This window comes from Rhinichthys klamathensis, unplaced genomic scaffold, assembly GCF_029890125.1.
Source record: "Rhinichthys klamathensis goyatoka isolate OS25496 unplaced genomic scaffold, OSU_Roscu_1.1 h1tg000035l_1, whole genome shotgun sequence".
Classification (NCBI taxonomy): domain Eukaryota; kingdom Metazoa; phylum Chordata; class Actinopteri; order Cypriniformes; family Leuciscidae; genus Rhinichthys; species Rhinichthys klamathensis.
The window spans coordinates 2,475,707-2,503,421 of NW_026606583.1; the positions used below are offsets into that span (position 1 = coordinate 2,475,707).

Sequence of the window (27,715 nt, forward strand, 5' to 3'; positions counted from 1 at the left end):
TAAGGCACATTTTTGAACATGCCCGTTTTCACTTTCACCGGCGTCACGAATAAGTAACTAAAAGTAGCGACGCTGCTCTTTTTTAGTAGTGTAACAATAGAGCAGTTGTTCTATTAGTCCAGCTTTTCCAGTTACTAGGTACTTTTTGCAACAATTGGCAATCAAAAACACAACATTGAATCATTACAAAATCACTGTAATAATAAATGCCCCCTTCATTATCTTCAACTAAAACTTTCAGAAGTGAACTTTTCTCACACTCACTGTGAACTGTGTCAGGTCATGTTGGGCTCGTGAATCAGTAGCGGTGAGATCTTTTGAAGAAATGCCCTTTACTGGGATTATAATGGTACTAAATAAAGGCACAGAAGCAATGTATAGAATGTTTGATAGAATATTATATTTTTCTTTTCTTTTTTTAATATCCATTTTTAAATCCTAAAACTTTTTTTTTTTCAGCTTTAAATTAGATTTTGCATCCCAGATTTTGAGTGTGGTCCCGAACTTTGGGATTCCACTGTTTATCGGATACTCTCAAAAGGCTGAAAAACATCAAGATCTAATTCATAACAGTCCAAGCTTGGTTTGATATCCAGGGAATGCATGAACTCAAATCACGTATACCTTGATTGACGTTTAAAGGAGAACTCCGGCGCAAAATGAACCTTTGGTCTAATAAAACATTGGTACCTAGTCAACCGTTCTCTGAGATTTGTTTTCATGATAATCGAATGTAAATAGTTTTATCTCTAAAAAGTGTACAGACCGTTTAATAAGAAGATAAAGATAAAGACAGTCCACTTCGTGTATACAGACAGGAGCCATCTTTGGAAAACAGTCTCGACTAATCAAACCACGAACGCCATTCATACAGTTCAGAAGTTCACTGAACTTCATACAGTTCAGCTCACTTAGCACGTCGTTCGTGGTTTGATTAGTCGAGACTGTTTTCCAAAGATGGCTCCTGTCTCTATACACGAAGTGGACTGTCTTTATCTTTATCATCTTATTAAACGGTCTGTACACTTACAAAGTTCTCAATGCTTCGTTTTGCATGTAGGGACCCTCATTATGTTACTGTGTTAGTGTGGGGCTATTTTGAGTCTTGTTAGTGGTATAATCTAGCGATTTCTTTTTACTTAATAGATGCCCCCATTACTAGCGTTATACGCTAAACAGTTTTTAGAGATAAAACTCTTTACATTCGATTATCATGAAAACAAATCTCAGAGAACGGTTGACTAGGTACCAATGTTTTATTAGACCAAAGGTTCATTTTGCGCCGGAGTTCTCCTTTAAGTCTCCTTGGACAAAAGCATCTACAAAATGCATAAGTTTAAGTTCAATTGATTTAGCTATATCACCCAGCTCAGAGTCTGCATATATTGACATTTACTAGCAGATAGTCTTGTTGCCCATGATGCTCCACAGGGTCTTAGTGTGTTTAGCAGCAATATTGTCACAGCCCAGCAGGAGCAGCAAACAGCACTAAATAACGGTCCGAAAAACAGACCTCCTCAATACGGACCACATAGTAGGTGTGAAGTGCTATTAGCCCCCTGAACCCTCCTCTCCCAGCCCTCCATAATGAACGAGCCATCCAGGAATTGTCCCCCATTGATTGATATTGATTTGCATACATAGAGGTGAGTGATCTGGCCCTTCTCCAGCAAATTAAGTTCAATGTGTCCAGAGCCTTGCTTTGAATCCGAGTTGCAAAGTGGCAGGGAGCCCACTGACCAGAGCACCGTGGAGCCAGGATTAGCTCCTCTTTGGGTTATCTAGAGGTCACGGAGGGATTTCTCTTCCTTTTGCATTTAAAGTGCTCCCAGCTCCCCAATAAGTGCCCTAGTACTAACCCCCACCATTAGTGTATGACCTCACACACTTCTCTTTGGACAACTTCTGACTGATTTTTATTTTTATGCACTGTATAAAAAGACGACTTGACTAAAAAAAAATTAGGAAACTTCACAACTGAAAACAAGTACAAGTCCTAGTATAATAAAAAAATAAAAATAAAAAAAAAACCTTCAGGTTGTCGTACATTTGTATTTTTTGCTGTAAAATCAAAAATCAAAGTAAATGTAGCAATAAGTTTATATATTGTTAGTAATATTTCAAGATGAACACTTATTGGACTGAAGCAACTTATCAACTTGATTATTCATACATAATTTTTTAGAAAAATCATGTTAAAATGTAAGTATCAAGTATGATAAATTAGGCCATATAAAGTAGGAACGTTTATTTCTTCATTTCTCAATCATCACTATATTGCATTGCTTTATATGTTTTGCCCCCACGATTAAAACTAAATCATAAATCTAGACATTTGAATATCATCTTAATAAGACATTATTGGGAGAGTGACAGCTTATATTTTATGTAAATAGTTGCTTTACTGTTAGAAAGTTTTCATTGATTTATATTACAAGCTATCAGAATAGCTATCTTTTTTTGCCATTTAAATATCAGAAACGGCACCAAATTCCATATTTTTGCTCGGTTTGGGTCTCTGAATAAAGTTGAGAGGTGATCTTTTCTTCCTTAAATATGAGCTCCATATTCTCATCCTATAATACTATATGATCCTAAACCTGATGTATCAAATATGTAATACTTAACAAAACAAAAAAACATTGTTCAGATGAATCAATTTGGGACAACATTTAGACCGGTTTTGAACAAATACTCGAATATTTAAGTCAATTAAGCAATTTTTGTTAGCAAAATGTTTAGAGTATTCTTGTTCAGAAAACACAAAATAATAGACTCTTTCTTTTATACATTTGTTAGTTGTTTTTGCAAGTTATTTTTTTATATTGCACTTCTAATATTGTTAGTTTCTTGTGATCAGGGTTTTCACATGGAAAAAATCAGAAATATCTGGTCTGGAAAAATAATGCAAATAAATAAAATATTGAAAAAAACATACATTTCAATCTAGATTTCTTTTTTCCAATTTTTCAGTACTTTCAGCTCTGATATATTTAATTAGCTTGAGTTCTGTATGCAATCTCTATAAAATTACTCATAATTGTATAAATTCATTGGTCATAATGTGTGACAGCCATGATTATTAATATGCTTTCTGAAAACAAATGCAAATGACATTTATTCATCTTCAGTATTGTTTTACAACCTATTCTATTGGTTCACACAAAGTTCTGTTCTTGACTCATTGCTTATATGGAACATCTGTTTCCTGTGTTGAAGCTTCTAGATCTGTTTATGGTGTGGGATTGGTCCACGTACCTGGCAGACTACGGACAACCCACCTCAAAGTACCTGCGGGTTAACCCCTCCACTGCACTTGCACTTTTGGAGAAGTACGTATTGTTTTCTACTCGTTCCTTCAGCTCAGTGAAGAAATGCTAAATTCAAACTCCATTGAGCTTCACAGAGTACTTAACCATTATGGTTATTATCATCCTGCTTAGGGTGTGTTCACACTTGTAGTTCACTTCTCTTGGTTCTTTTGATCCAAACCAAAAAAGATATCAGGAGCGTTTATGCTGGGATGTGGAGGTTGTGCGGTCACATGTAACTTTAAACTATTTCATGGAAATTTGTTATTTGTGTTTTTAAAGGAAAAGCGCATCTCCTTAGCTTTATCCTGGAGTTGGTTCATCCTCCGCCTATGAAAATGATACATTTAGTTCTGGTTCGAAAAAATGGCTTTTATGGCATATTTTGCTACGGGACTGCTGGGCTAAATGCGCTCGTCCTTTTTGGGTCGCATCTTGTGACATCACTTCCTGTCTTTGGTCCATGTTGCGTTCATATTTCAGTCAAACCGCACCATTTGGAACTGAAAAGATGGGTCTTGGTCCACTTATTCGGTGCACACCAGGGTTCGGATTGCAGCGTTCACATTTATTCAAATGAACCGCACTAACAGAGCAATCACACCAGAGTTTGTTTTAATAGAACCAAACATGCCAAGTGTGAACACACCCTTAGAAAGGCAGCTGGCAGCTCACTAGTTTTGGAACAGAACCTCAAACATCAGTGAACAAAAGATGGAGTGATCTGAACAATGGACCTCAGCTTTGTCCTTTCAATCTAATATATAATCTTCGTCCTCTTTCTTTCTTTTTTTTTTACTAACCAATGCCAGAGTCAACAGGGGGTACGTAGATCCAACATGGATTTCTCTCTTTCTACATAATAATGTGATATGCTGCATGAATATCATTCTTAGAATAAAAATCATAGATTTCACCATCCTTTATTCATCCCACACCCATTTCAGCATACATACTGTACAGAGTGGCTGAATAATAATATAATATGAATAAATCACATATCATGATACATAAGTCATGCATCACTATATCTAAACTAAATCATTACTAATGATTCTAACTGCTCTGAATATTCAGCTTTTGATGTAGCATATATCACGAAACATGCATTTACACAGGATCTTTTTTGTCATTTACATATGACTGTATGTATGTGTGTGTATATGTATATGTGTGTGTGTGTGTATATATATATATATATATATATATATATATATACACACACACACACACACACAGTATCTCACTAAAGTGAGTACACCCCTCACATTTTAGTATATCTTCTGAAGGGACAATACTATAGAAATGAAACTTGGATATATTTTAGAGTAGTCAGTGTGCTGCTTGTATAGCAGTATATATCTACTGTCCTCTGAAAATAACTCAACATATAGCCATTATTGTCAAAATAGCTGGCAACAAAAGTGAGTACACCCTAAGTGATAATAGCTGTACGTCGTTTAACCATGCAAAGCCACATGTACTATTCATCATTTTCATGTTTTTGTCTGCTTGACAGGACCATACAAATTTGTGCATCTTGTATTAGAGCAGTTAAAATTTGTGCTTTGAGTACAATTCTCTCATACTGACCACTGGATGTTCAACATGGCACCTCATGGCAAGAACTCTCTAAGGATTTGAGAATTATAATTGCTGCTCTCCACAAAGATAGCCTAGGCTATAAGAAGATTGGTAACACCCTGAAACTGAGTTACAGTACAGGCCAGGGTCATACAGAGGTTTTCCAAGATGGGTTCCACTCGGAACAGGCCTCGCAAGGGTCAAAGAAGTCGAGTCCCCGTGCTGTCCGTCAGGTGCAGAAGCTGGCTTCAAAAAACAGACGCATGAGTCCTGCCAGCATTGCTTTAGAGGTTGCAGAAGCAGAAGGTCCGCTTGTCAGTGCTCAGACCATACACCACACACTGCAACAAGTCGGTTTGCATGGCCGTCGTCCCAGAAGGAAGCCTCTTCTGAAGCTGGCTCACAAGAAAGCCTGCAAACAGTTTGCTGAAGACAACCTGTCCAAGAGCATGAATTACTGGAACCATGTCCTGTGGACCGATGAGACTAAGATAAACTTGTTTGGCTCAGATAGTGTCCAACATGTGTGGCGACTCCCTGGTGAGGAGTACCAAGAAAACTGTGTCTTGCCTACAGTCAAGCATGGTGATGGTAGCATCATGGTCTGGGGCTGCATGAGTGCTGCTGGTACTGGGGAGCTGTGCTTCATTGAGGGTAACATGTACTGTGACTTTCTGAAGCAGAACATGATGCCCTCCCTTCAGAAACTGGACCGAACGGCATGATAACGACCCCAAACACACCGCCAAGATGACAACTGCCTTGCTGAGGAAGCTGAAGGCGATGGAGTGGCAAAGTATGTATCCAGACCTGAACCCTATTGAGCACCTGTGGGGCGTCCTCAAGCAGAAGGTGGAGAAGCGCCATGTGTCTAACATCCAGCAGCTCCGTGATGTCATTATGGAGGAGTGGAAGAGGGTCCCAGCAACACCCTGTGCAGCTCTGCTGAACTCCATGCCCAGGAGGATTAAGGCAGTGCTAGATGACAATGGTGCTCACACAAAATATTGACACTTTTGACACAGTTTTGACATGCTCACTTAGGGTGTACTTTTGTTGCCAGCTATTTTGACAATAATGGCTATATGTTGAGTTATTTACAGAGGACAGTAGATATATACTGCTATACAAGCAGCACACTGACTACTCTAAAATATATCCAAGTTTCATTTCTATAGTTTTGTCCCTTCAGAAGATATACTAAAATGTTTGCTGAAATGTGAGGGGTGTACTCACTTTAGTGAGATATTGTGTGTATATATATATACACAGTAGTCAACATTTGAAGTGGATCGAAACCTTTCATCAAAGTTATACATGAATCTTTAACAATACCCTTTTTTGTCTTAGGATAACTTTGATGAACTTTTTTGATCCACTTCAAATGTTAACTACTGTATATATTGTATGTTTATATATATATATATGTGTATATGTGGCTGTGTGTGTGTATATATGACTGTTCACGTCTTCATCATAAGCTCGAATGCTGTTATAAACTGTTATATTTTCGTCTCACATTGCTTTTCTAGGATGAAAGACACAAGTAAAAAGAACAACATCTTCTCCCAGTTCAGAAAGAACGACCGTGACAAGCAGAAATTGATCGAGACGGTGGTGAAGCAGCTGAGAAGTCTGGTGAATGGAATGTCCCAGCATTCCTAGAGTCGTTCACATGAACTCCAAACACTGGGCTGGTTTTGACAACGTAACTTATAAACTATATTCTTCTTCTTGCTTTGGCCCTTTTTTTAAGTCGCTGTAAGTTAACAACTCAAAGTACTGTGGTATATTTTGACTGCATCCTCCATGTCTTCTGCCAAAATATTCACCACTGTAGGCTAATAATGTAAATTGATGAAGAGAAAAAAACAGAAGTTATGCAGTAATTTTTTTGTAATGTATTTTTAAAGGTTGAGAATTATGTTTTGTACGTTGTGAAAGTGCAATGACTGTAACACTACACTTGAGAGAGCGGAGGTGTGTATGTGACTGCTGATGCTGATGGTCATATTGCAACCTGTATGAAGTTCTCCCTAGTGTAACAAGGATGAAGTTTTTATTGTAAATATTTTTAAATGTATTTAACACTGCAATGGAATCATGCTTCCCATCCGTCTGCCTTGAGTTGAATTTGACTCAGATTAGGTGACTTATAAATGATAATAACATTTGCATGAGAATGCTTCATTTTTTTTCCTTTTAAATGGGCAGACTTTGTTCAAACTTGTGTGCACAAAAAGCACTTCTTCATGTAAAAGAATCTAAAGTCGTCACCTACATTTCACTGAATGATGATGTACAGATGCGCCACAGAATTATATTTTATTTTTATTTTCTCAGGGTGAATAGAAAGCTTTGGGTTCAAATGCTTTACAATCTCATTTTAATCTGAAAATAAATAAGCAATAATTGGTCCAGCTACAGACTCTGTGCAAAGTTGCATTGGAAAAAATCACAATATTTCGTTATCCACTTATGGTTTTATTTTGTTTCTTAAAATTTATTTTTAACAGGCATTTTGCACTGAAAATTATTTAAGTTTTAAAAAGCAACTGTATGCTTATGTATTTAGAGTACCATTGTATATACCACAATATTTTGTTAAAATTGGGAGGGGGGGATGGAATGTAAAGATAAAACATTTGTCATTAGCTCTGAGAGTGTTTCCATATTTCCATTTCATGGCTGTAACAACACTAATATTAGTTTCGCTTTAAAATAACTCATAATTTAAAGACCTCAAAACAGATGAATCATGGTTTCAAGACATTACAAGTATTTGAATGTACATTAACCAATGATCTGTTGAGCATTATATAATGTTTGTTAATGAAAGTTATTATAAAGTGTCACCCTAATATTCAACATTTCAATAAGGCAGACAGAATCACAATATCCATAAATCTCTCTCTGGCATTACCTGGAGTTACACAAACCCAAGTGACTTCAGTTGTTTTCAAAGCCCATTCATTTTTATTTGTGTGCTTTAATAAAATATTATCACAAAAATACATTTGATCAATTTTTTTGCTTCTTAATATCAACCACGTTGTCGCTCTGTACAGAGAAATGTTAACATACAGATTTCACGTCAAATAAATGTGTGTGTGTATATACTCTATATATATATATATATATATATATATATATAAAGTGTATTTTAACCTACTGTGAATTATTATATTACAAAAATAGTTTTATTATATTTATTTTATTCATTTATTTCTTTTAGAAGAATGCATTTGAAGTTCTATATATACAAATTATGAACCCCCTCCTTGAACCCACTGCCTGGTTGCCTAATCCTAACCCCACCCCTAATCCTAAACCTACTGGGGACTCGGGGGTAGTAATGTGGCGGGGGTCAGAATTCGGCACAACACCGGCAGCTCTGGGCCCTGTGCTGGACCATCGCACGGGACTCACTCGAGCCGTCTGCCCTCCCCCACGGGCTCTGCGGGCTGGCCGCTCAGTGGAGAGATGCACTGGCTCTAGGTAGGGTGAATTCAGGGGGATTGGGACACTTGCCATTGAGATGACTCTCCCGAACAGTGTCCCAATCAACCTAAATTCACCCTACTTCAGCATCTCTTGCATCTTTGCTTTATTCCGTAGTCTACACCAGAAAATAATAGCTTGTTGAGCAGTGCTTTATAAAAATTGTTTAGGGTATTTCTTCAACAATTTTGGGTGCTTTTATTGGATTTTTTCAGCTCTCCATTTTTCATTTTTGATGTATGAAAGTTCCCATATAAGTGACTTGAAAACTTTTTTCAATGCCCTCATCCTGTATTTTCGTTACTTTTCAAGTGCCTTTTATTTACATGTTTTATTGTTGTACCCTTGTCACTCACCCAGACAATAAAGCTATAGCCTATTTGTATATAATATAAAATAAAATATTACGTACACTGTAAAAAGTGATCAGTTGACTTCACTTCAAAAAAGTGAGGAAACCCGTTGCCTTAAGATTAAGTAAACAAACTGTGTGATTGAATGTTTAATTGAAAAAAAAATTAAGTTATGTGAACTTGACAATTCCACATAACTTATTTTTTTCATTTACGCATCTAGTTTATAACATTTAGCCTACTTAATAATTTTAAGGCAACAGGTTTCCTCACTTTTTTAAGTTAATTCAACTGATCACGGTTTCACAAACAGGGCTCAGATTAAGACAGGATTAGGTTTTAGTTCAATTAGGACATTTAAGTTGCTTTTATTAACATGCCGTAGGGAAAAAAAACAAGGAACTCCCGCACATTAAATGAGTATCAAAATTTTATTAGCAAAGTTTCGGTCTCACAGTCTCACGACCTTCATCAGGCATGAAAAAAATGAGTGTAAGGTAATACATGGGTTAAGGTTAGGTTTAGGGGTATGTTCAGGGTTAGTAGTTATAGTGTCATTACTATAATAAGTACACACATATGTCCATGTGAAACAGGGACTGTAAAATAAAGTACAGAATTACAACACCATTACAGAAGTTGGTCATGCTTAAACTTAAATAAAAATTATCAAAATGAACTTCAAGTTGACACACCTAAACAGGGGCGTAGAATTTGGTAGGGACGCTAGGGACGTGTCCCTACCAATATCCAATGACACTGATATATCCCTAGCAATAATTTCGATCAAAACTTAAAATATATTTATACATTGATGTCCCCGTCCCCACCAATTTCAAAATCAAACCTACGCCACTGCACCTAAAGTAAACTCTCTCACTGAGCAATGAGCAAGGCTAACTTCAGCTCAACCCATTTTGTAATTGATCAAGGTATAATAATGACATTTTTAAGTGACTATAATCTTGTCAGGAGCATATTTCTAATGTTTTAATCCGCTATACACTTTTATATAAATAATTATTTAAATTACAGCTCATGACGTTCTTTTTTTATATACAAAAGCAAGAGCATTCAAAGCCATTGCAGAACAGGAATTACCATATAAGGTCTTTTCACCCATTAGTGACACAGTTAAGAACGTTTTATATATTCTACCATCTAATCGTTTTGTTTTGTTTGACCGGGAAGGATCCTTTAATAGCAGCAGTATTTTTAAATGCAAATAAAAGACAGAATGAGGCTCCAGAGGCTGGAGGTTAGCTTAAAGTCAGTCTTCAGTCTGACCCTTTAGTGAACTGTTTGGCTGTGCTCTCGTGACCCCCTCCTGCGGTGCTCACGGTTCAAACAGCGTTCGCTGGTCTATATGTCATGTAAACTCATAAATCAAAGACAAATTCACTACCTATAGCTGTGCCACGTGTCACTAATGCGAGTCATTTTATGCGAGGAAACAACAACAACAACAACCAGTAGCTCCAAAAAAGAAAAAGAAACAGCTAGCTCCAGCAGGCTGCGTACACGTCATCCAATGTAAAGAAATGCCGGTTGTACCCCTTTGGTTGTACCATATAGGCTACTCTGAAATAGCTGACAATTAATAATTTTATATTCTAGCGTAGGCTATATAAAGTAGCTAATTTCGACCGAGCGTAGATATATCTTTATACGTGGTAATAGAAAACGATTCATTTTCATCACGGTCCGAATTATGTGGGGATGGGGGAATCTGACGCTACTAATTAAAGGGATAGTTCACCCAAAAATAAAAATTCTGTCATTTACACACCCTCAAGTTGTTCCAAACCTGTACGAGTTTCTTTTTTCTGTTGAAGACGTAAGAAGGTATTTTGAAGAATGTTTGTGGCCAAACAGTTGTGGGGCACCACTGACTTGGAGAAAAAATACAAATGGTGCCCCACAACTGTTTGGGTTACCCATATTCTTCAAAATATCTTCTGTTGTGTTCAGCAGAAGAAAGAAACTCATACAGGTTTGGAACAACTTGAGGGTGAGTAAATGATGACAGAATTTTCATTTTTCGGGTGAACTTTCCCTTAAAGGCTTAGTACTACTTATTTATGCAGCCAACATTTTCAAACATTTTAGTCAACACAAAAGTTAGATTACAAGCCAGGGCGCACAAACGTGTTTTATTTAAAACATATTTCAAATGGTTGGCATTTAACAAAATACGATTTGCTAATGCGTATTCGTTACGAACGCACATCTTGTGCCCCGAAAATTCCTGTCAGAAATTGATTTACAAAATTCTACCCCTTCTTAAAGTCATTATATAATTTGCAGACTCATTTTCACCGCCATGTTTTAAAACGGCCTATTCCTTGTATAGCTAAATATAGGCGGCGGACCTCTGTGATGAATGGGGTGAAACTGTGATAAAGGCGACGACCAACATCCAAGGCTCCAATTAAAACTCTCTCTTTCGCACACCAGAGAAAGGCTGTTTATCTCTTGACCCAATTAGAACATTACTGTAAGTGGCTTTAATGATGCCCTTGATTTGATTTTTGTGATGGACAGCACAGAATGGATGGCAGTGTGGATAATTACTGCTGCTCAGGCTGCGTATCTCGTTATTTGATGGACAGTGAACTTGGCGAGCTTTGTGGCCAGAGTTCACAGAGATGTCAGGGTCCGCGCTGCAGGGTCACCGGCGGGTCACCAGCACCCGGGAAGGAGCACTGAGATCAACACACACTCAGTGTTGGAGATTACAGCTCATACGAGACACTTATCGATAGCGATGACTCAGATTACTCTCAAGATCACTGAATAAACATCGAAATGAGAAATAAATAGGGGGAGGGGGGGGGGGAGGGGGGGAGGGGGGGGGGGGGGGAGGGGGGGAGGGGGGGGGGGGGGGCGTAGAGGCACCACTCTTTGGAGTCTTTTTAGTAATGAAAACTTATATGTGATTTAGCTTCAGTTTATATTGCAAACATCTGAATGCAAAATGAAAGTGATTTTTTAGACTAAAATGTTAAAGAATAGAACAGTTGACATGTAAAATTCAATTGAGTTCACTGGATTGTCAGGACTATTATAGTTCATAATCCCAAGTGTTTCTAGCTATATCACATGCACTGTAAAAAAAAATGTGTTGCCTTAAATTTTTAAGTAGAATCACTTGAATTACATTAAACTGACTTAAAAAAAGCTGAATCTTATATAACATAAAAAAGTTGAAAATTGCTTAACTTGTTTTGATGAGTTAAAGCAATGTAAAAACATATGTTATGAACTTTTTGATCATATAATTTTTTACAGTGTGTATTTGGGTCTTTGGATAGCTCAATGAAACCAATTGAAGATTTTTACACACACACACACACACACGGTTATATTGGGTTTTCATGTTTTATGGGGACCTTCCATAGACGTAATGGTTTTTATAATGTACTAACTGTATATTCTTTCCCCCTACACTAACCCTACCCCTAAACCTACGCATCCCAGGGCAATTTATGCTATTTTAGATGTTCAAAAAAACAGAATTCTGTATGATTTGTAAGCTTGTTTCCTCATGGGGACCAAAAAATTATCCCCACAAGGTGATAATTTACTGCTATTACTATAATTGTATAGGGATATTTGGTCCCCATAACATAGGGAATACCAGGGTCACACACACACACACACACATGTTGTGTTTTCATGTGTTATGGGGACTTTCCATCAACATAATGATTTTTATACAAACTGAATATTATATCCCCTTACACTAACCCTAGCCCTAAACCTACACATCACACAAAACTTTCTGCATTTTTACATTTAAAAAAAAAAAATCACTTAGTATGATTTATAAGCTGTTTTCCTCATGGGGATCTGAAAATGACATTTTGTCCCCATAATGTAGAGTTTGCAGGTTTACAAGGACACAGGATATACATTTATGGATCTATGACATATATCACATATTCTTCCCGAGGGCAAAAATGGAATTAAACAGCTTTATAAATTCATATAAAATCCATTTTCAAACTCAATGGTAAAGTTTGGTTACAAATGTTACCAGTGGATTAAATGGGTTACAGCACTTTAGAGTATATCACAGTTTACATAAAGAATATAATTGTAATAGAAAGAAGCTATAGGAAGAATTTAAACAAGCTTTCTTTAGGGAACTATCCTTGAACTTCAGGTTGCATTGCTCTTGGCGCCGGTTGAAAGAGTTTATTAGGTTCATCAAAGCATTTCACACACTTCTACGACTCTTACGAGGGAAAACAGGACTCATAATTGCACAAATTCACAAATAAGGCCAAGTTTGAAGGTTCGCTTAGGGCATTTGGCACGGTCAGGTCATGTCGAAGAATAAATATGGCAACGGTCGTGTAATGGGGTAACATATGAATGAGTTGCTTACATAGACACATACCTAAAATACCAGCTTAACATAGATATGTCATGCGTGAGTTTTCCCCATCCCATCACACAGGATGAAAGGTGAAATGCAGGGCAGACACACATCAAAGAATGAAGAGAGGGAAAAATTTGGAGCCATCCTGTCTCTTTAATTGACTGCCTTCCCAGCTTGTTTTTTCCACGTTATGGCTGTCGTAAAAACAGTAATTCAGACTGCTGTGGGTGTTTGCTCTTCATGTACCGTAACCTTGCTCTGCTCCGTCACTTTTTAAGCTGACCCGGGTTTGAACCCGCAATGAGACAATGTTCATATTTATGATATTACTGCACACTCTGCTCCACATGAAAACAGCATAACATCTATGGCACTGTTCCAGGTTAAAGTCTAATATGAGATCAGATCCAGTTCACCACAGTATTGACAACACATATATCTGGCATAACTTATTTCAAATACTTATCTCAGTGATGTCTAGATAAACAGACAGAAGTACATTATTATATTGCAATGTATGTTGATATTGTTATCAGATCTAGCAGCAAATACCAGAGAATAACGACCTGAATCATCTTTGTATCAATGTTTTTTTTAGCAAATCAACTGTGCACGTTTATATTATTAGAAACAGGACATATTGTTGGGTAGAAATGTCACGATTATAAATAATCTTAATTTTTTTAATATATATAAAAAAAATCCCAGTGATTAAATGTTTTAATATGAAGAAAAAAAATCGATATAATAAATAAATACAGATAAATACCGCCATTTAACTTTACAGGTAAGCTGTCTAACCTGTGTAATGGCCTATTAAGAGCCCCCACGCCAAAGAAGGACAAAAAGAGGGCCATTTAAGGGATTTAAAATGTAAAAGTAGAGCTTCACAGTTTAAGCTCCTCAATTAAATCCTCTGCGGCATTTCTGATGGCACACAAGCCCAGAGTAATGAGTGTAAACGACGGGAATATTGGCAACAAAAGAGCCTCGGATGCTTCCTTTTGTGTCGGGGGAATTAACACCTTTTCAAAGTGAAATCTCAGGATTGTCTGCCTTCTACGGGAGGTGGTATTAAAATGCGCCTATAACAAATGGTTCAGAGTTTGGAGCAGCTTCTGCCCTGTGGGCGGGGCGAGATGACACCACAATTAAAGATGAACTTTGTGTGAACTAATTTATCTGAGGAAGGTAACAGGAGGAGACCTGCGCGCAATAGATATATAAGGGCGCACAAGCGAGAACGCTCTCAGTCCGCGCGTAAAAACGCGTCTCCTCTCCAGAAGCTCTTTGGCGATCGTTGCGCGCTTCACCATGGGTCTGTACACTCTCATCGTCACCTTTCTCTGCACCATCGTGCTTCCCGTTTTGCTCTTTCTCGCCGCGGTAAAGTTGTGGGAGATGTTATTGATTCGACGGGTCGATCCGAGCTGTGGTAGACCACTGCCGCCAGGCACAATGGGCTTACCCTTCATTGGAGAAACGCTCCAGCTGATCCTCCAGGTACGCGTGCACTTTTATTGCAATTTGCACAAGTTCAGCTGATTGTATTTGATTGGTAAATGCGATGCTCACTAATGTTTTGTTGTGTTTAATATCGGATACATGTGGATCAAAACATGCGTTTGGAATCTTTGTGCCAATAACACGTTGTCATTTTACACAGAGAAGGAAGTTCCTCCGGATGAAACGGCAGAAATACGGATTCATCTACAAAACGCACCTCTTTGGGAACCCGACTGTCAGGGTGATGGGAGCCGAGAACGTGAGGCAGATTCTGCTGGGCGAAAACAAGCTGGTCTCTGTTCAGTGGCCAGCATCAGTGAGAACTATTCTGGGCTCTGACACCCTCTCCAATGTTCATGGCACTCAACACAAAAACAAGAAAAAGGTAAAGATGTTAATCAGTGCTTTAAATTGTATTGGAAGTACTTTACAAAAAAAAAGAAACGTTCTACTACACTGTTGTCTGAGGAACTGATGAGGTGAAACTCATGCAAGAACTTTGTAGAATCTGTCAGTGGTTGCTCCTATTTGAAAGTTTTTGAGGAACTTTATTCAATAATATATGATATTTAAGCCATCATCAAAAAAGGAGCCTAGAAGCTCTGCATATTTTCTGAAAATCCTCAAATGTTTTTTTTTTTCCAATGTAAATATTAAACCTCAATCTTTGTATTGAAAGAAAAATGATGCATTGATTTTTTTTTTTATGTCATGTTTAGGCCATTATGAGAGCGTTCTCAAGAGATGCTCTAGAGCACTACATCCCAGTGATCCAGCAGGAGGTGAAGAGTGCCATACAAGACTGGCTGCAAAGAGATGCATGTGTGCTGGTTTACCCGGAGATGAAACGCCTCATGTTCCGTATAGCCATGAGAATCCTGCTTGGTTTCGAGCCGGAGCAAATCAAGACGGACGAGCAGGAACTGGTGGAAGCTTTTGAGGAGATGATCAAAAACTTGTTCTCCTTGCCTATTGATGTTCCCTTCAGTGGCTTGTACAGGGTAAGTTAGGATATAATAACAGTCTAAAGATGCATTTTAGGGTATGTGAAATAAATTTCATGTAATAACAATCTGTCGTTTGTTTGGCAGGGTTTGAGAGCACGTAATTTCATTCATTCCAAAATTGAGGAGAACATCAGGAAGAAAATTCAAGACGATGACAATGAAAATGAGCAAAAACACAAAGATGCTCTTCAGCTGTTGATTGAGAACAGCAGGAGGAGTGAAGAGCCCTTCAGTCTGCAGGTAAATATTTCCCGTTACTTGTCGGTTATTGTTTTATGCTCAAAAGTGAAGTAGGATCCAGTCTGCAAACATCATTAACAAAGTGTTTTTTTTCCTCAGGCAATGAAAGAAGCCGCTACTGAGCTTCTGTTTGGAGGTCATGAGACCACCGCCAGCACTGCAACCTCACTGGTGATGTTCCTCGGTTTGAACTCGGAGGTGGTGCAGAAAATTAGAGAGGAGATTCATGAGAAGGTATGATCCAAAAAGTTCTTCTCAATCTGGTTGCATTACTTAACCAATGTGTGGGCTAATATACTTTTATTTAATTTTTTTATCAACAGGTTGAATTGGGCATCTACTCACCTGGAAACTCCTTAAGTATGGAGCTTTTGGAACAACTGAAGTATACTGGATGTGTGATCAAAGAAACTCTCAGAATCAACCCTCCTGTACCAGGAGGCTTCAGAGTGGCTCTCAAAACCTTTGAATTGAACGTGAGTTAAACTTCAGGGCTGGTGATTTTTAATATTGCCGCTTTAAAATGTCCTCTATTGAAATACTCTCCCATTTGTTTAACACTGAATTCTTTTATTTTCTCTTCAGGGTTACCAGATACCTAAAGGATGGAATGTCATTTACAGCATCTGTGACACGCATGACGTCGCCGAGGTGTTTCCTAACAAAGATGAGTTCCAGCCGGAGAGATTCATGAGCAAAGGTCTGGAGGACGGCTCCAGGTTTAACTACATCCCCTTCGGAGGCGGTTCCAGGATGTGTGTCGGCAAAGAATTCGCCAAAGTGTTACTCAAGATCTTTTTAGTTGAGCTAACACAGCAATGCAACTGGGTTCTTTCTAACGGACCCCCGACAATGAAAACGGGCCCAACAGTGTACCCTGTGGACAATCTCCCCACCAAGTTCAGTAGTTACGTCAGAAATTAGTCTGGAAATGAGTTCTGAACTAACATGAGCTTTGTACATATGTTTTTTAGATGAGCTGTGATGTATTGAATATTTTATATTTTGTTTATATAAAAGATGTGTATATAAGTCTATACAAGAAAGCAAAAACGAGGGCACTACTTTTTCATGGATCACTGCAATTCTACAAAGTGTCTGTGATGTATATTTATAATGTAGTTGTGTTATATAGCTTTTGTACTGTATGCAACTTATTTAACTTGCTCTTTATCATATGGGTTTTATTTAATAAAACAAGTTGTTTAAAATTTCACGTTTTTCATTGCTGGTATTATGTTTTAAGAATTGATCCACGTGGAAGCACATGCATATGCAAATTTCAAGATAAAATGTGATAGTGTAATTCCCCGATCCTTTCTCATGTAAAAAAAAAAAGAATCTGTATGTTATCTGAAAAGGCTTTAAATCTGCATACAGGAACGTTGAGATCTCAGACATCTAAAGCATTATGAAATGCAAAGTACCTGGAGCCCTTAATTTAAGAAACCGTTAATATAAGGATAATGGTGTTGAATAGAACACGTAGTCAAACTGTTTGCATGCAGAGAACTTCATCACAGTAAATAATCAGTGGCAATTAAACATCCAAACTGCTCTCCGTCTGGAAGTAGATGGATGTGGAGCTATAACACCCTCTGTTTTGTACATAACCCTAAAGTCTACTGTTTCATATTTGATATGTGAATTTCTAATTTATAAAAAGAATAACACTGGAATCCATACATCATTTTTTAAAATGATGTAAATTATGTGTATCAAATATGATATATTAGGCTTTTGAGGAATGTTTTCTTGTTCATCTCTAAATGATCATTGTATTGCATTGCCTTAATGTGTTCTGCCTCCACAATGATTACTAAAATATAATTTATCTTCTTACGAAGATATATTATTGGGAGATATAGAGTGACTGATATTTATATGTAAGTGGTCTGCTATACATTTATAAAGATCTGATTGATTTACGATACAAGCTATCAGAATTTCTTTTTTTTTTTGGTAATATAAAAATCAGCAACTGTATCAAATTGCAATTTTTGCTCAGTTTGGGCCTCTGAATAATTTTTTCCAACTCCTTGAGTATGAGCTCCATATTCTCACATCATATGTGAGCCATAAAAGCCTGATCTGTCAAATATGATACTAAAAAAAAAAGTTTTTTTTTTATTTTATTTATTAAAATATTTTGTCTAAAGGTTAAATAAACTCTTCCACTAAGATTTTTTTTTACTTTTCTGACTATTATTTCATATGTCAGGCTTTACAAGGTTAACTCTTAAAACATTTACAAATGTTCTTGCCTTAACATTTTTACTATAATTTTTGAAAAATAACTTCATTCTTAAAATTCAATCCAAATGTTTGTAGTTAAACAGAAATTATCAAGCCATGCAAGAGTTACTTTGGGAGAGTTACATTTTTAAATTTTTTAATATTTTTTTTATTTTATTTTTTTATATTTAAATTTTAATATTTAATTTAAATTTTTTTTTTTTTTTTTTTATCTTATTTTATTATTTTATTACTGGTACCGTGCTTTTCTGTCACTTCTTTTTCGAGTAATAATGTTTTGTTAAGTATACTTGCAAAGGACAAATGTTACAGTAGTCATCATCATTGCTCGTTTCAAAAGCTCATTACGCTGCCGTACGGACGACCCCCAAAGGCAAATTTGCACAAACGCATTACCCCCGGAGGGGGCGCGTCTCCCAGCGCACGGGGGTCATGTGGAAGGGACGTGTCCTTGTGTGACACGGTGAGGGAGACAGAGAAGGCGGTGAGATGCTGGCAGATGCCTCTCTCAGCCGTTTCGGGGCTTTTCTCTGCTGCTGATTTACACGCGTCCCGCCGCAGGGCTGACACCTTTATGTTCAGCCACCCTATCGCTGCAGGTCCAGGCCTGGGGAGAGATGCAGCTGAACTTTTCCTCCTATCACCTTGTAAAGAACGTCTGTCCGGCCTATTGTTTGACATCTAGGGGCGACAACAAAACTTTTTATTCCCGGAGCCATTTTTTCTCTAAATTTGTGAGTATATACAGAATTTATAGCGAGCAAATGAAAGAGGCCTGTTTTTATTCACTCCCCTGAACTGGACACAGTGTAAATCAGTGTAATTGCAGGGGTTTTTTCCCCCAGACACTGAACTGCTTGTTATTTAGCGTAAGGGAAGGGGACAAAAGAAGCATTTTCAGCTGAAAAGGCTGTTTTTTTTTGTTTGTTTTTTACATTTTCTGCACAAAATATAAGTGATGCCAGTGCAAAAGTCATGGTACTGCACCCCGAGCTATTGCAATGCATTGCAATTCAGAAATATTGTTGAATTGACTGCACTCACAATATCGGAAATGAACCCTAACATCGACATTGTTACAGAACTGAATTGAACCAACATTCAACAGAGCTTAATGACACTATTGCCTTATAGAGCTGAATTTTACATTAACACAGTTATTTTCCTGTTTATTACTGTAAAGCTGTTTTGACACAATCTGTACTGTATAAAGTGGCGTGCTATATAAATAAATGTGAATTGACTTTGCTTATTAGCACAACAAGCTACATTATAACATATAGTAGGGTTAGTGGTTCATTCAAAAACTTAATGTCAGCTAAACTTACTCCACAGGGGAAGTGTTAAAGATGTCTGACTGATATGGCTCTCCAACACTGAAGTGAAAATGACTTTTTCATTAGCACAGGGTCAATGAGAGCGTTTCTGAAAGCATTTACACGTCTGCTGCCCTCTTGGCCTCCTGCTGAATCATATCAGACTTTTCCAGCTCTCAATCGGATTAACTATTAGCAGCCCATTGCTATTATTTATAATCAAGAGGGGGCTTTTCACGGGTCTGCAGGGTCAGGAAAAGTTCAGTCGTTTACAAAAAGAGGCATGACCTCACAGAGACATTAATTTATCCATTTCTCGTGAGCTGGAAGTTTTGCAGGTCTGTTTTAGTACTATTGATGGGGACAATGAGTTTAAAATTGTACAAGAAAGAGTGAAATATGTGACCTACTTCATGTGTGATACATCATTCAGACACATTTACACACTTATTTTTAGATCAACAGTTTTTATTGGTGTATACTTTTGCTCATACTTTGGCTTAATGATTTGTGCAAACTTCTAACAATATATATTAAACTTTAGTCAAGTCACGTTTATTTATATAGCGCTTTATACAGATGTTTCAAAGCAGCTTCACATTGATAAACAGGAAAATAACAATGTATTTGTAAAATGAATTAATTCAATATCAGCTGTAAGCAGTTGAAGATAGTAGTGTCATTATTCAACTAAATTTAGCTCAATGTTGTTTCAATTCAGTTCAGTAACTGTGTCAATGTTGCAAAGATCATCAGTAATGAAACTAGTTCCATTCAGCTATAGCAGCTTTAGAGCCCACAATAGAGTCATTATTTATTCAGCTTAAGTCAGTTCAATGTTGGTTCAATTCAGTTAAATAACAGTGTCTATGTTGCAAAGTTAGAGTGTTCTTTTTTGATATTTGATAGTCTAGGTGCAGTTAAATCAATAATATTACTTATATCTTTTAAACCACAACTAAACAAGCCAAAAGTAACAATCAGGTAGTGAAGGGGGAAAAAAGCTTGGGAGAAGCTTTAGTGCAGGGGTGTCCAATCCTGCTACTGGAGTTCCCCTTACAAAAAAAAATAAGTATACTTCAACTCATTTTATTAAGTATACTTGGGTAAATTTCTAGGTTGTGTCCGAAATCGTCCCCTATACCCTTAAATAGTGTACTATTTGAAGGGACAGCCATATGTAGTGGTGTCCAAAACTATTGTGCATGTTTTTAATCAATCCCACGATGCACTGCAATAACGAGTGTACAACCGATGCACACTCAGAGCCTAAAGAATACCCATACTGTAAGAGTCACGCATCGAATTAACTCCCCCGTCTCGTCAGAAGATCCATTCATCCATTTTCCAAACTTCCGATCCAATGTGGCTACAGCGTAATATCATACAGGTATAAATTTATTTTCTGTCAGGACCACTGTCGTCAAATACGATTGACAGTTAGCATACAGTTTGGATTGGCGGTATGGTTCTGTTCTGGGCGAGAACTCCCTGCGCATCCATGCAGCCTGGCATAGATAAGAGCAGCAATAACCCCCCTTAGGGTAAACAGAACAGAACCAACATGTATGCAGATATCATTAATTCAAGATTTTAAAATGCAACATAATTCGAGAATTTATTCTGATTCGAGGGGAATCAGAATCCCAAATCCTGACTGATGAGAGGAGCTGGGGATGGAGGAGGGTAATTAGCTACTGAGAAACGCATTAGATGTTGATAATACTGAAGGAGCTTATGTATACAGTGATAGGTGTCGTATTCCTACAGGTAGACGTGGATCAGCTGAGAGTCAGCTGATGCGAGCTTGACTAACGTGCCAGAGCTGACGCTACGCTTGATTTAAATGATTATTAGAGATAGATATTAATAGAAATTGAATTAGATAGTTTTCATGACGGAGTTCAAGACAAATATTTTCATTACTACTGGAGCTGCCAGTTTACTTAGTTTCAAATAATTATTAAACAGCAACCACAAATTATGCAAAAGCTGCAGCCCTTCCGGCGCACTAAGTGTCCGAATTCACTCACTCGTTTTAATTGACTCCTTCAAGTGGACTACATTAGTGGAGTAATGTAGGGAAAAGCGAATGAGGGTATAGGGGGCGATTTCGAACACAGCCCAAGCAAACCAGAACACCCTGTGCATAGCAAAAATTTCCCACCCTGTCATCTCGATGCAAACCCCATTCACATTTCCTCCAGCAATCGTCAAAATCTACTTAGTTATGATCAAATACAAAGTTCTGTCATGAACCTCTACATGGCGCAGGCTGATAGGCTCTTAACTTAATCTTCTTGCAATCACACCATTCTATATAGGGCACCACCTGATTAATTCCTGTTGTATCAGTAGCCAATGAGCTCACTGCTCAACCTTCAAATACTGGTCACCAAACCCTCCACCTTCCCCAGCTCCACCTGTATTGATCTACTATGGGTAATCAACAGTAGCAGCAGCAGCGTGGCAGGTCTAGCAGGTCTATTCCCGCCAAAAACCAAACATATCAAAATTGTCATATCCATTACCATGCCAAACACTGAGAGAGTTGTCATGACCGAAATATATGCATAAATATATGCATAATATAAGTGTTTTACACCACAGTAAACAAAGATGACCCAGACAGCAACACAGTGTCGGCCCAGATCCAGCCCACATCTGGTACGCGTGGAATCCACATGTACCAGATGTGGCCCGGATCTGTGCCGACACTACTGTATGTTGCTGGGAATTAACTCTCTCTTTTCATGAGATCATTCTATCACGCATGAGCTTTTGTCAAACAAGGTATCTGAGTGAGAACCTGTGGTCAAAGCTAATGACGAATGATTTCTCTGTTTGAGTGTGTATACGTCCACACCCGACACAGCTCAAGAGGCAGCTTTACTCTGGTCGAGCGACGCGGCTCAGGTTTCTGACTCGACCAGGAGCATAAACAGTAAGCATGCACCATTTAGTCCTTAGAATAACAGCAATGCTAGCATCCAACAAGTGAAAACAAATTCCCCAAATCTCCTGGAAGACCTCGTTCCAGTCTAGGCAGATAAATATCAGGTGTCTATTGAAAGTGAAGATAATTTATTGCTTTTACCTGTGGCTTTCAGGTTAAGTTGCATGATACTGGTTTGGTTTTTGGTTTGGTTGGGTAAAAAAAAAAAAAAAATTTGGGTGAACTATTCCTTTAAACCTACCCATACCACTAAATTTGTCCCTAGCCTTACCCGGTCACCATGATTTTACCAAGTAAGATGTTCCCGGATCAACATATTTTGTTGATCCTTGAACAACAATCCAGTCCAAAAATATTGTCCCAACCCAATCACCACCCCTAAACCAAACTAGAGGGAAATGATAGGTGAATAACACTGATGTGGAAGCACCTAACCCTGGTTGTAAGCCTAAACTTCACATAAACTGTAAACTTGTCCCTCAAATCTGATTGGTTGCTTGAAAGGTTGTTCCAGGATCAACAAAGATGAAACATGTTGTACGTGGTGAAATCACGTTCGCCAACCTTACCCGTATCCCACATTAATAACAACAAATGTGTTTTGCAATACAACATGAACACAATAATTGTACCTAACATTTTTTTTTTTCTGATGTAAGTTGTTAAAGACACCTATGAAGTGTGACCTGAGACGCTCATAATTTGAAGTAGTATAAGCTACCTTGCAAAAAAGTAGTTTACTAAACTAAAAGTTATCAAGAAAAGAAGATATGTGTATTTAAGGGGACAGTATTTCAAATTCCAAACATATAACCTTCAAATTTAATGATTTATGTATGCAATCAGAGCAGTATTTATTGGAGTTAGGGTCACATTACACATGAATTACACTAAATTAGCTATCATTTAATGAATGATGACTGAATTTAATGAATTTGTTTAATTAATGATACTTCAATCATTCATAATGTTGAAAAGATAAACAATTATGCAAACATTATAAATGAATTAATTATTCAATCATTTGTGGACTTGTGAATCCTTGAAATAAGGCTTGGAAATTAGAATATTCAAATGTAATTTTCTTTATCAACTATAAGACGAAAACAGCAATTATCCTGACATCGAATCCACTTGTCCCCCAAGTACATTTGTTTTTGACACAACCTTAAAACACCTCAAGACATCCAGACAAGACGCAAGACAACCAATTACTGTGCGATCCGCTGAGGTGGGAACTAATGATTGACTTTCTGAGACAACATCTGCTATTATGGCCTTCTGACGCACTTTTAAGGCAAGTTCAAACAGTCCTCAGAGTTCATGCCTCACAGTGGCCTCAAGCTGCTCATTCTGAGGTTTGCGGCGTCTCTGTGTCCTACACATAAACCTGAACAAACGTATGTTAGTGCCTTAGTTTCTCTTTACAACACATCTCAGTTACTGAAAAAACCCGTAAAAACATGAAAAGACTTCTTTTCCCTGCATTTTGTTTTTGTTAAAAAGCCATTTAAAATGTCAGTTGCTTAAGGATTTGTAGCAAACCAATACAAAGAAGAAAACTATGGAAGCCAAAGAATATAAAAGCTAGTTAACTTAAATCTCACAATTCTGACTTTTTGTTGTTGCAATTGCAAGTAAATGTCTCACGACTCTGAGAAAAAAGAATTCTAAACTCACAACTGTATGAAATAAAGTCAGAATTCTGAGATATAATCGTGCAATTGCTAGAAAGAAACTGAATCTGAATTGTGAGATAAAAAGTTGCAATTACCTTTTTAATTGAAAGTTTCTTACATTTCTGTATTTTTATATTTTACAAAAACTGCTGGGTTGTTTCAACCCAACTTTGGGGCAAATATGGACAAACCCAGCCACTGGATTACATTTTTAAATGACATTTTTAACCCAACGTTTGGGTTTGTCCTTATTTGACCCAAAATTAGGTTAAAACAACTCAGCATTTTTTAGAGTCCAAATTGTGAGATATAAACTCGGAATTGTATTTAGGCCTAGTTTTAGAGACAGGGCTTAGATTAAGCCAGTATTAGGCCTTAGTTCAATTAGGACATTTAAGTGACTTTTATAAACATACTTTAGAAAAAAAACATTATTGGTGAGCATCTTGAGACAAAACAATGGCACTGCCACTGACATATATTAAGATATGTCAGTGCAAGTTGCATCAGTTAAAACAGCTCAAACATCCATTTTAGTCTGGGACTAGCTTAAGCCTTGTTTGTGAAACCGGGAAATAAGTTTGGAATTGCGTAGTTCTGACTTTAAAACTCGCAATTGCGAGTTTTTCTCACAATTATGGCTTTTTTTCTTGCAATTGTGAGATATAAACTCGGAAAAAAGTCAGAATAGTGAGAAAAATTTGCAATTGCCTACTTTTTATTGGCGGAAACATGCTTCCATAGAAAACCTAGAAAAAAGATTACGGACTTGAGAATTTGACTGGAAAATGTGCTTAATTATCATGAAATAAAAAGGCAAAACAAAATGTATTGCAGTCTAATGAATGGCTCAATAATTGAGTTTCGGGGTTCTAAGTAAAGGTTTATGTGTTGAGCTCAGCTCTGATGAATAACAGCAATAAATCTTTCGAGAGTTTTGTTGATGTTTAGCCCGGTGCACTTGACTTTCAGTGGCAAACCAAAGGCAGATAACCTGCGAGATCCATGTGAGACCTGAGCAAATCTACCACTGCATCTTTATGCTACATGTTCCATTTGGACTCCAGCACAAAGCCACATACCATCGAAAGTTCAAAAGTTCAGTCTAGCCATGAACTTTGTCAGGACTCAAGTTGTTCTGCAGTCGCAGTATTTTCACCCACGCTCTGTCCTGAGTAACACAGATTTCTGTAGACAACAGCAATAAAATTATTGTGAAAGTAATTAAGCGGGTTACATTCCATTTCATCTAAATGCCTATTTGCTTGCTTCTCAGAAAGAAAAAAAAATAATCCATTTTAGCACATTCTGTGAAGAATGGCCAAACAAACAGTAGGGAATTAAAAACAACAATAAATGTGTCATACTGTTTTATCTTCTAGTGTTTTATTACTCTGCACACTTCAGAAGTGGATCAGGTAGGGTTGCTCCGAGGTCATCCGAGCCATAACCGGGCCGAACTTCATCCAGATAAGATGTGGAAACCTCTCCCTTGTCATATAGTTGTGAATGAATACGGGAAAAAATATCTTATTTGTCATAAGAAGACTTCACAAGGTCAATGTGAGAAATGTGTCAACCGATAACAGCTTCCGTGTTCATGGTTATTTCAAATCACACGTGTATAGGATATATAAAATCATCTAAAACTAATCAGTGGCCTCAAGACATACTTTTTTGGGGGATCACTTGTAAAAAAGAAGTAGAATTTTGTATACTTTTAAAAAGAGTATAATTCTCATATTCTACTTATAAGAATTAGTTCTACTAATATACGTAAGTGCAAACTGCTAATATTTGAAGTCTTCAGATGCAAAAACCTCTACATCCGCCTGACATTTGTCTTTTAAATGAGTATTTTTATGTTTTTACTATTTTACTCTTACTATCTACTACTATTTTACTATCTTTACTCTTGAATTTTTTTTTGAAAATAAGGCATTTCAATCATTGACTAATAACCTTTTTATTGCCATGAAAGTGAAATTACTGAACCTAAGCTCATTCACAACAAGGACTGATAACGATAAAGATATAGTTCTAAAAAGCGTTCTCAATATTAAAGAATAAAGTTCGCACCACAGCTATAACCATATCGGCATTTTATCCACCTGATGAACGATAAAAACATTGACAGCCAATCAGATTCAATCCTGCTAATAGTGAGCTCGATCATTTAAAGTGACAGACAAGAACGCGCTAAAAATAAACGTGGACGCTAATATTATCTTTATAGTTATCGTTCTCGGTGTGAACAGGCCTTATCGTTTTTGAAAATAAGGCATTGCAATAACCTTTTCATTGCCATTAAAGTGAACCTAAACATATGGAGCCTGGTAAAATCCTCATTTAAAAGGAATGTCAATCAGACTTAGAAGTTTTTGCATCTGAACTCTTCATTTTCAGACACTTAATTGCATGTTATTTACATTTAAATAAAAATGTATTGTAGTTTAAACATATAAAATACAATTAATTGAACTTGTGGGTGTTTTTGACCCACTTAAATTGGACTTGAGTATATCTTTATAATTTCATACTTACTTCAATTGTCTTTGAAATACGGTTAAATAATACTGACACGCATTTATGGTGAACTAAAAATCTACTTTAATGTCCTTTCTATTGAAACTTGATTGTCATATTTGTAATTATGATGCAGCAATGTAGATTTACAATTTATTAACTTTAAATGTAATAAATATCAATAGGCCTACTTTACATGTGCATATACTCAACACATCAAAATAAGTACTTATTTTGACAAAAAATTCGTAAAAGAATGATTTTGGTCATTATCACAAAGTGCACGTTTTAAAAGATGTTAAGAAACGTATAGTCATGAAAGTATACTCTTCTTTTATTTCATGAATGATGTTATCTGCATGTACAATTGTTGTTTTTTCAAAAGTACACTACAAGTGCATGTTCAACACAATAAAGCACACTTCCTTTTGACGGTGGGTAACCACATTTTTTAAATAAATGTAAATGTCAGATTTGTATATTTCTTTAGCCCTGCACTCTTCCCATCATTCTACTCAGAATGACAAAAGCATAGCAGTTCATTTACACATCTTGATTCCTTCAGGCCTCCTCTGGGAGCAGACGGAGAGCGTCTTCAACACTGCTGATAAAACACTCTGTGTCGACTGTCATCTCACGCTGGATCTCAGTAACCCTCTACCTCTTAGTTTACTGTGCTGAGGTGAGCCAAACCAGGACAGTTCATGTATCTCCTAATGGCATCATGCCTTTATCAAACATTTCTTAACACTATCAATACATTTTTTTGGAAATGCATGTAAATGCAGGGACATCAGATGAATATGTTTTGATGGTGATGCTTTTATATTCATATTTGACCACAATTACGTAAATACAAATGTTGGTGTCTATTTAAGAAAGTTAATTCATTCGCAATAGTGCAAGCAGTGAATGTGAATTATGGGAACCCATGGGAAAAATTCCTATTGCTCAGTGGTTGTAGCTTTCGTGTCTCATATGAGATTTCATTGACCTTTCAACATTTGTCTCAGTAACAGAACAAATAAAGATGACATTTAAGACAATTGAAAGACAGGAAAGAACTGAGTTGGAGGAAATGAATCTGGATCGA

General features: G+C 37.0%; 2 protein-coding genes across 7 annotated transcripts in view; both read left to right on the forward strand.

The window, feature by feature from the left end:
- Positions 1-7,068, forward strand: part of exoc6 (exocyst complex component 6) — a 73,606-nt gene extending 66,538 nt beyond the window's left edge. For 3 of the 6 annotated variants that reach the window (XM_056245860.1, XM_056245863.1, XM_056245864.1), the window contains 2 exons: positions 3,220-3,332; positions 6,428-7,068. In XM_056245860.1, the coding sequence (XP_056101835.1) occupies positions 3,220-3,332; positions 6,428-6,560 (246 nt within the window). In that variant the 3' untranslated portion in view covers positions 6,561-7,068. Of the gene's footprint in view, positions 1-3,219; positions 3,333-4,123; positions 4,367-6,427 lie in introns of those variants that run through there. The other 3 variants (XM_056245861.1, XM_056245862.1, XM_056245859.1) reach the window with 2 other exon arrangements.
- A 6,887-nt stretch (positions 7,069-13,955) lies between these two features.
- LOC130080507 (cytochrome P450 26A1) lies at positions 13,956-17,103 on the forward strand. The gene is made up of 7 exons (XM_056245869.1): positions 13,956-14,639; positions 14,803-15,027; positions 15,362-15,643; positions 15,734-15,889; positions 15,989-16,123; positions 16,213-16,365; positions 16,475-17,103. Exons 1-7 carry the CDS (start codon positions 14,451-14,453, stop codon positions 16,811-16,813), a joined length of 1,479 nt encoding a protein of 492 aa, XP_056101844.1. The 5' UTR covers positions 13,956-14,450; the 3' UTR covers positions 16,814-17,103.
- The last annotated feature ends 10,612 nt before the right edge of the window (positions 17,104-27,715 follow it).

What these genes read in the sequence shown, in the direction of transcription:
- LOC130080507 (XM_056245869.1), top strand. Translation starts at nt 14,451, where the DNA reads ATGGGTCTGTACACTCTCATCGTCACCTTTCTCTGCACCATCGTGCTT. An exon ending in AAGAGCCCTTCAGTCTGCAG is followed by an intron (nt 15,890 to 15,988) that starts GTAAATATTTCC and finishes TTTTTTCCTCAG; the next exon opens with GCAATGAAAGAAGCCGCTAC. An exon ending in TCAAAACCTTTGAATTGAAC is followed by an intron (nt 16,366 to 16,474) that starts GTGAGTTAAACT and finishes TTTTCTCTTCAG; the next exon opens with GGTTACCAGATACCTAAAGG.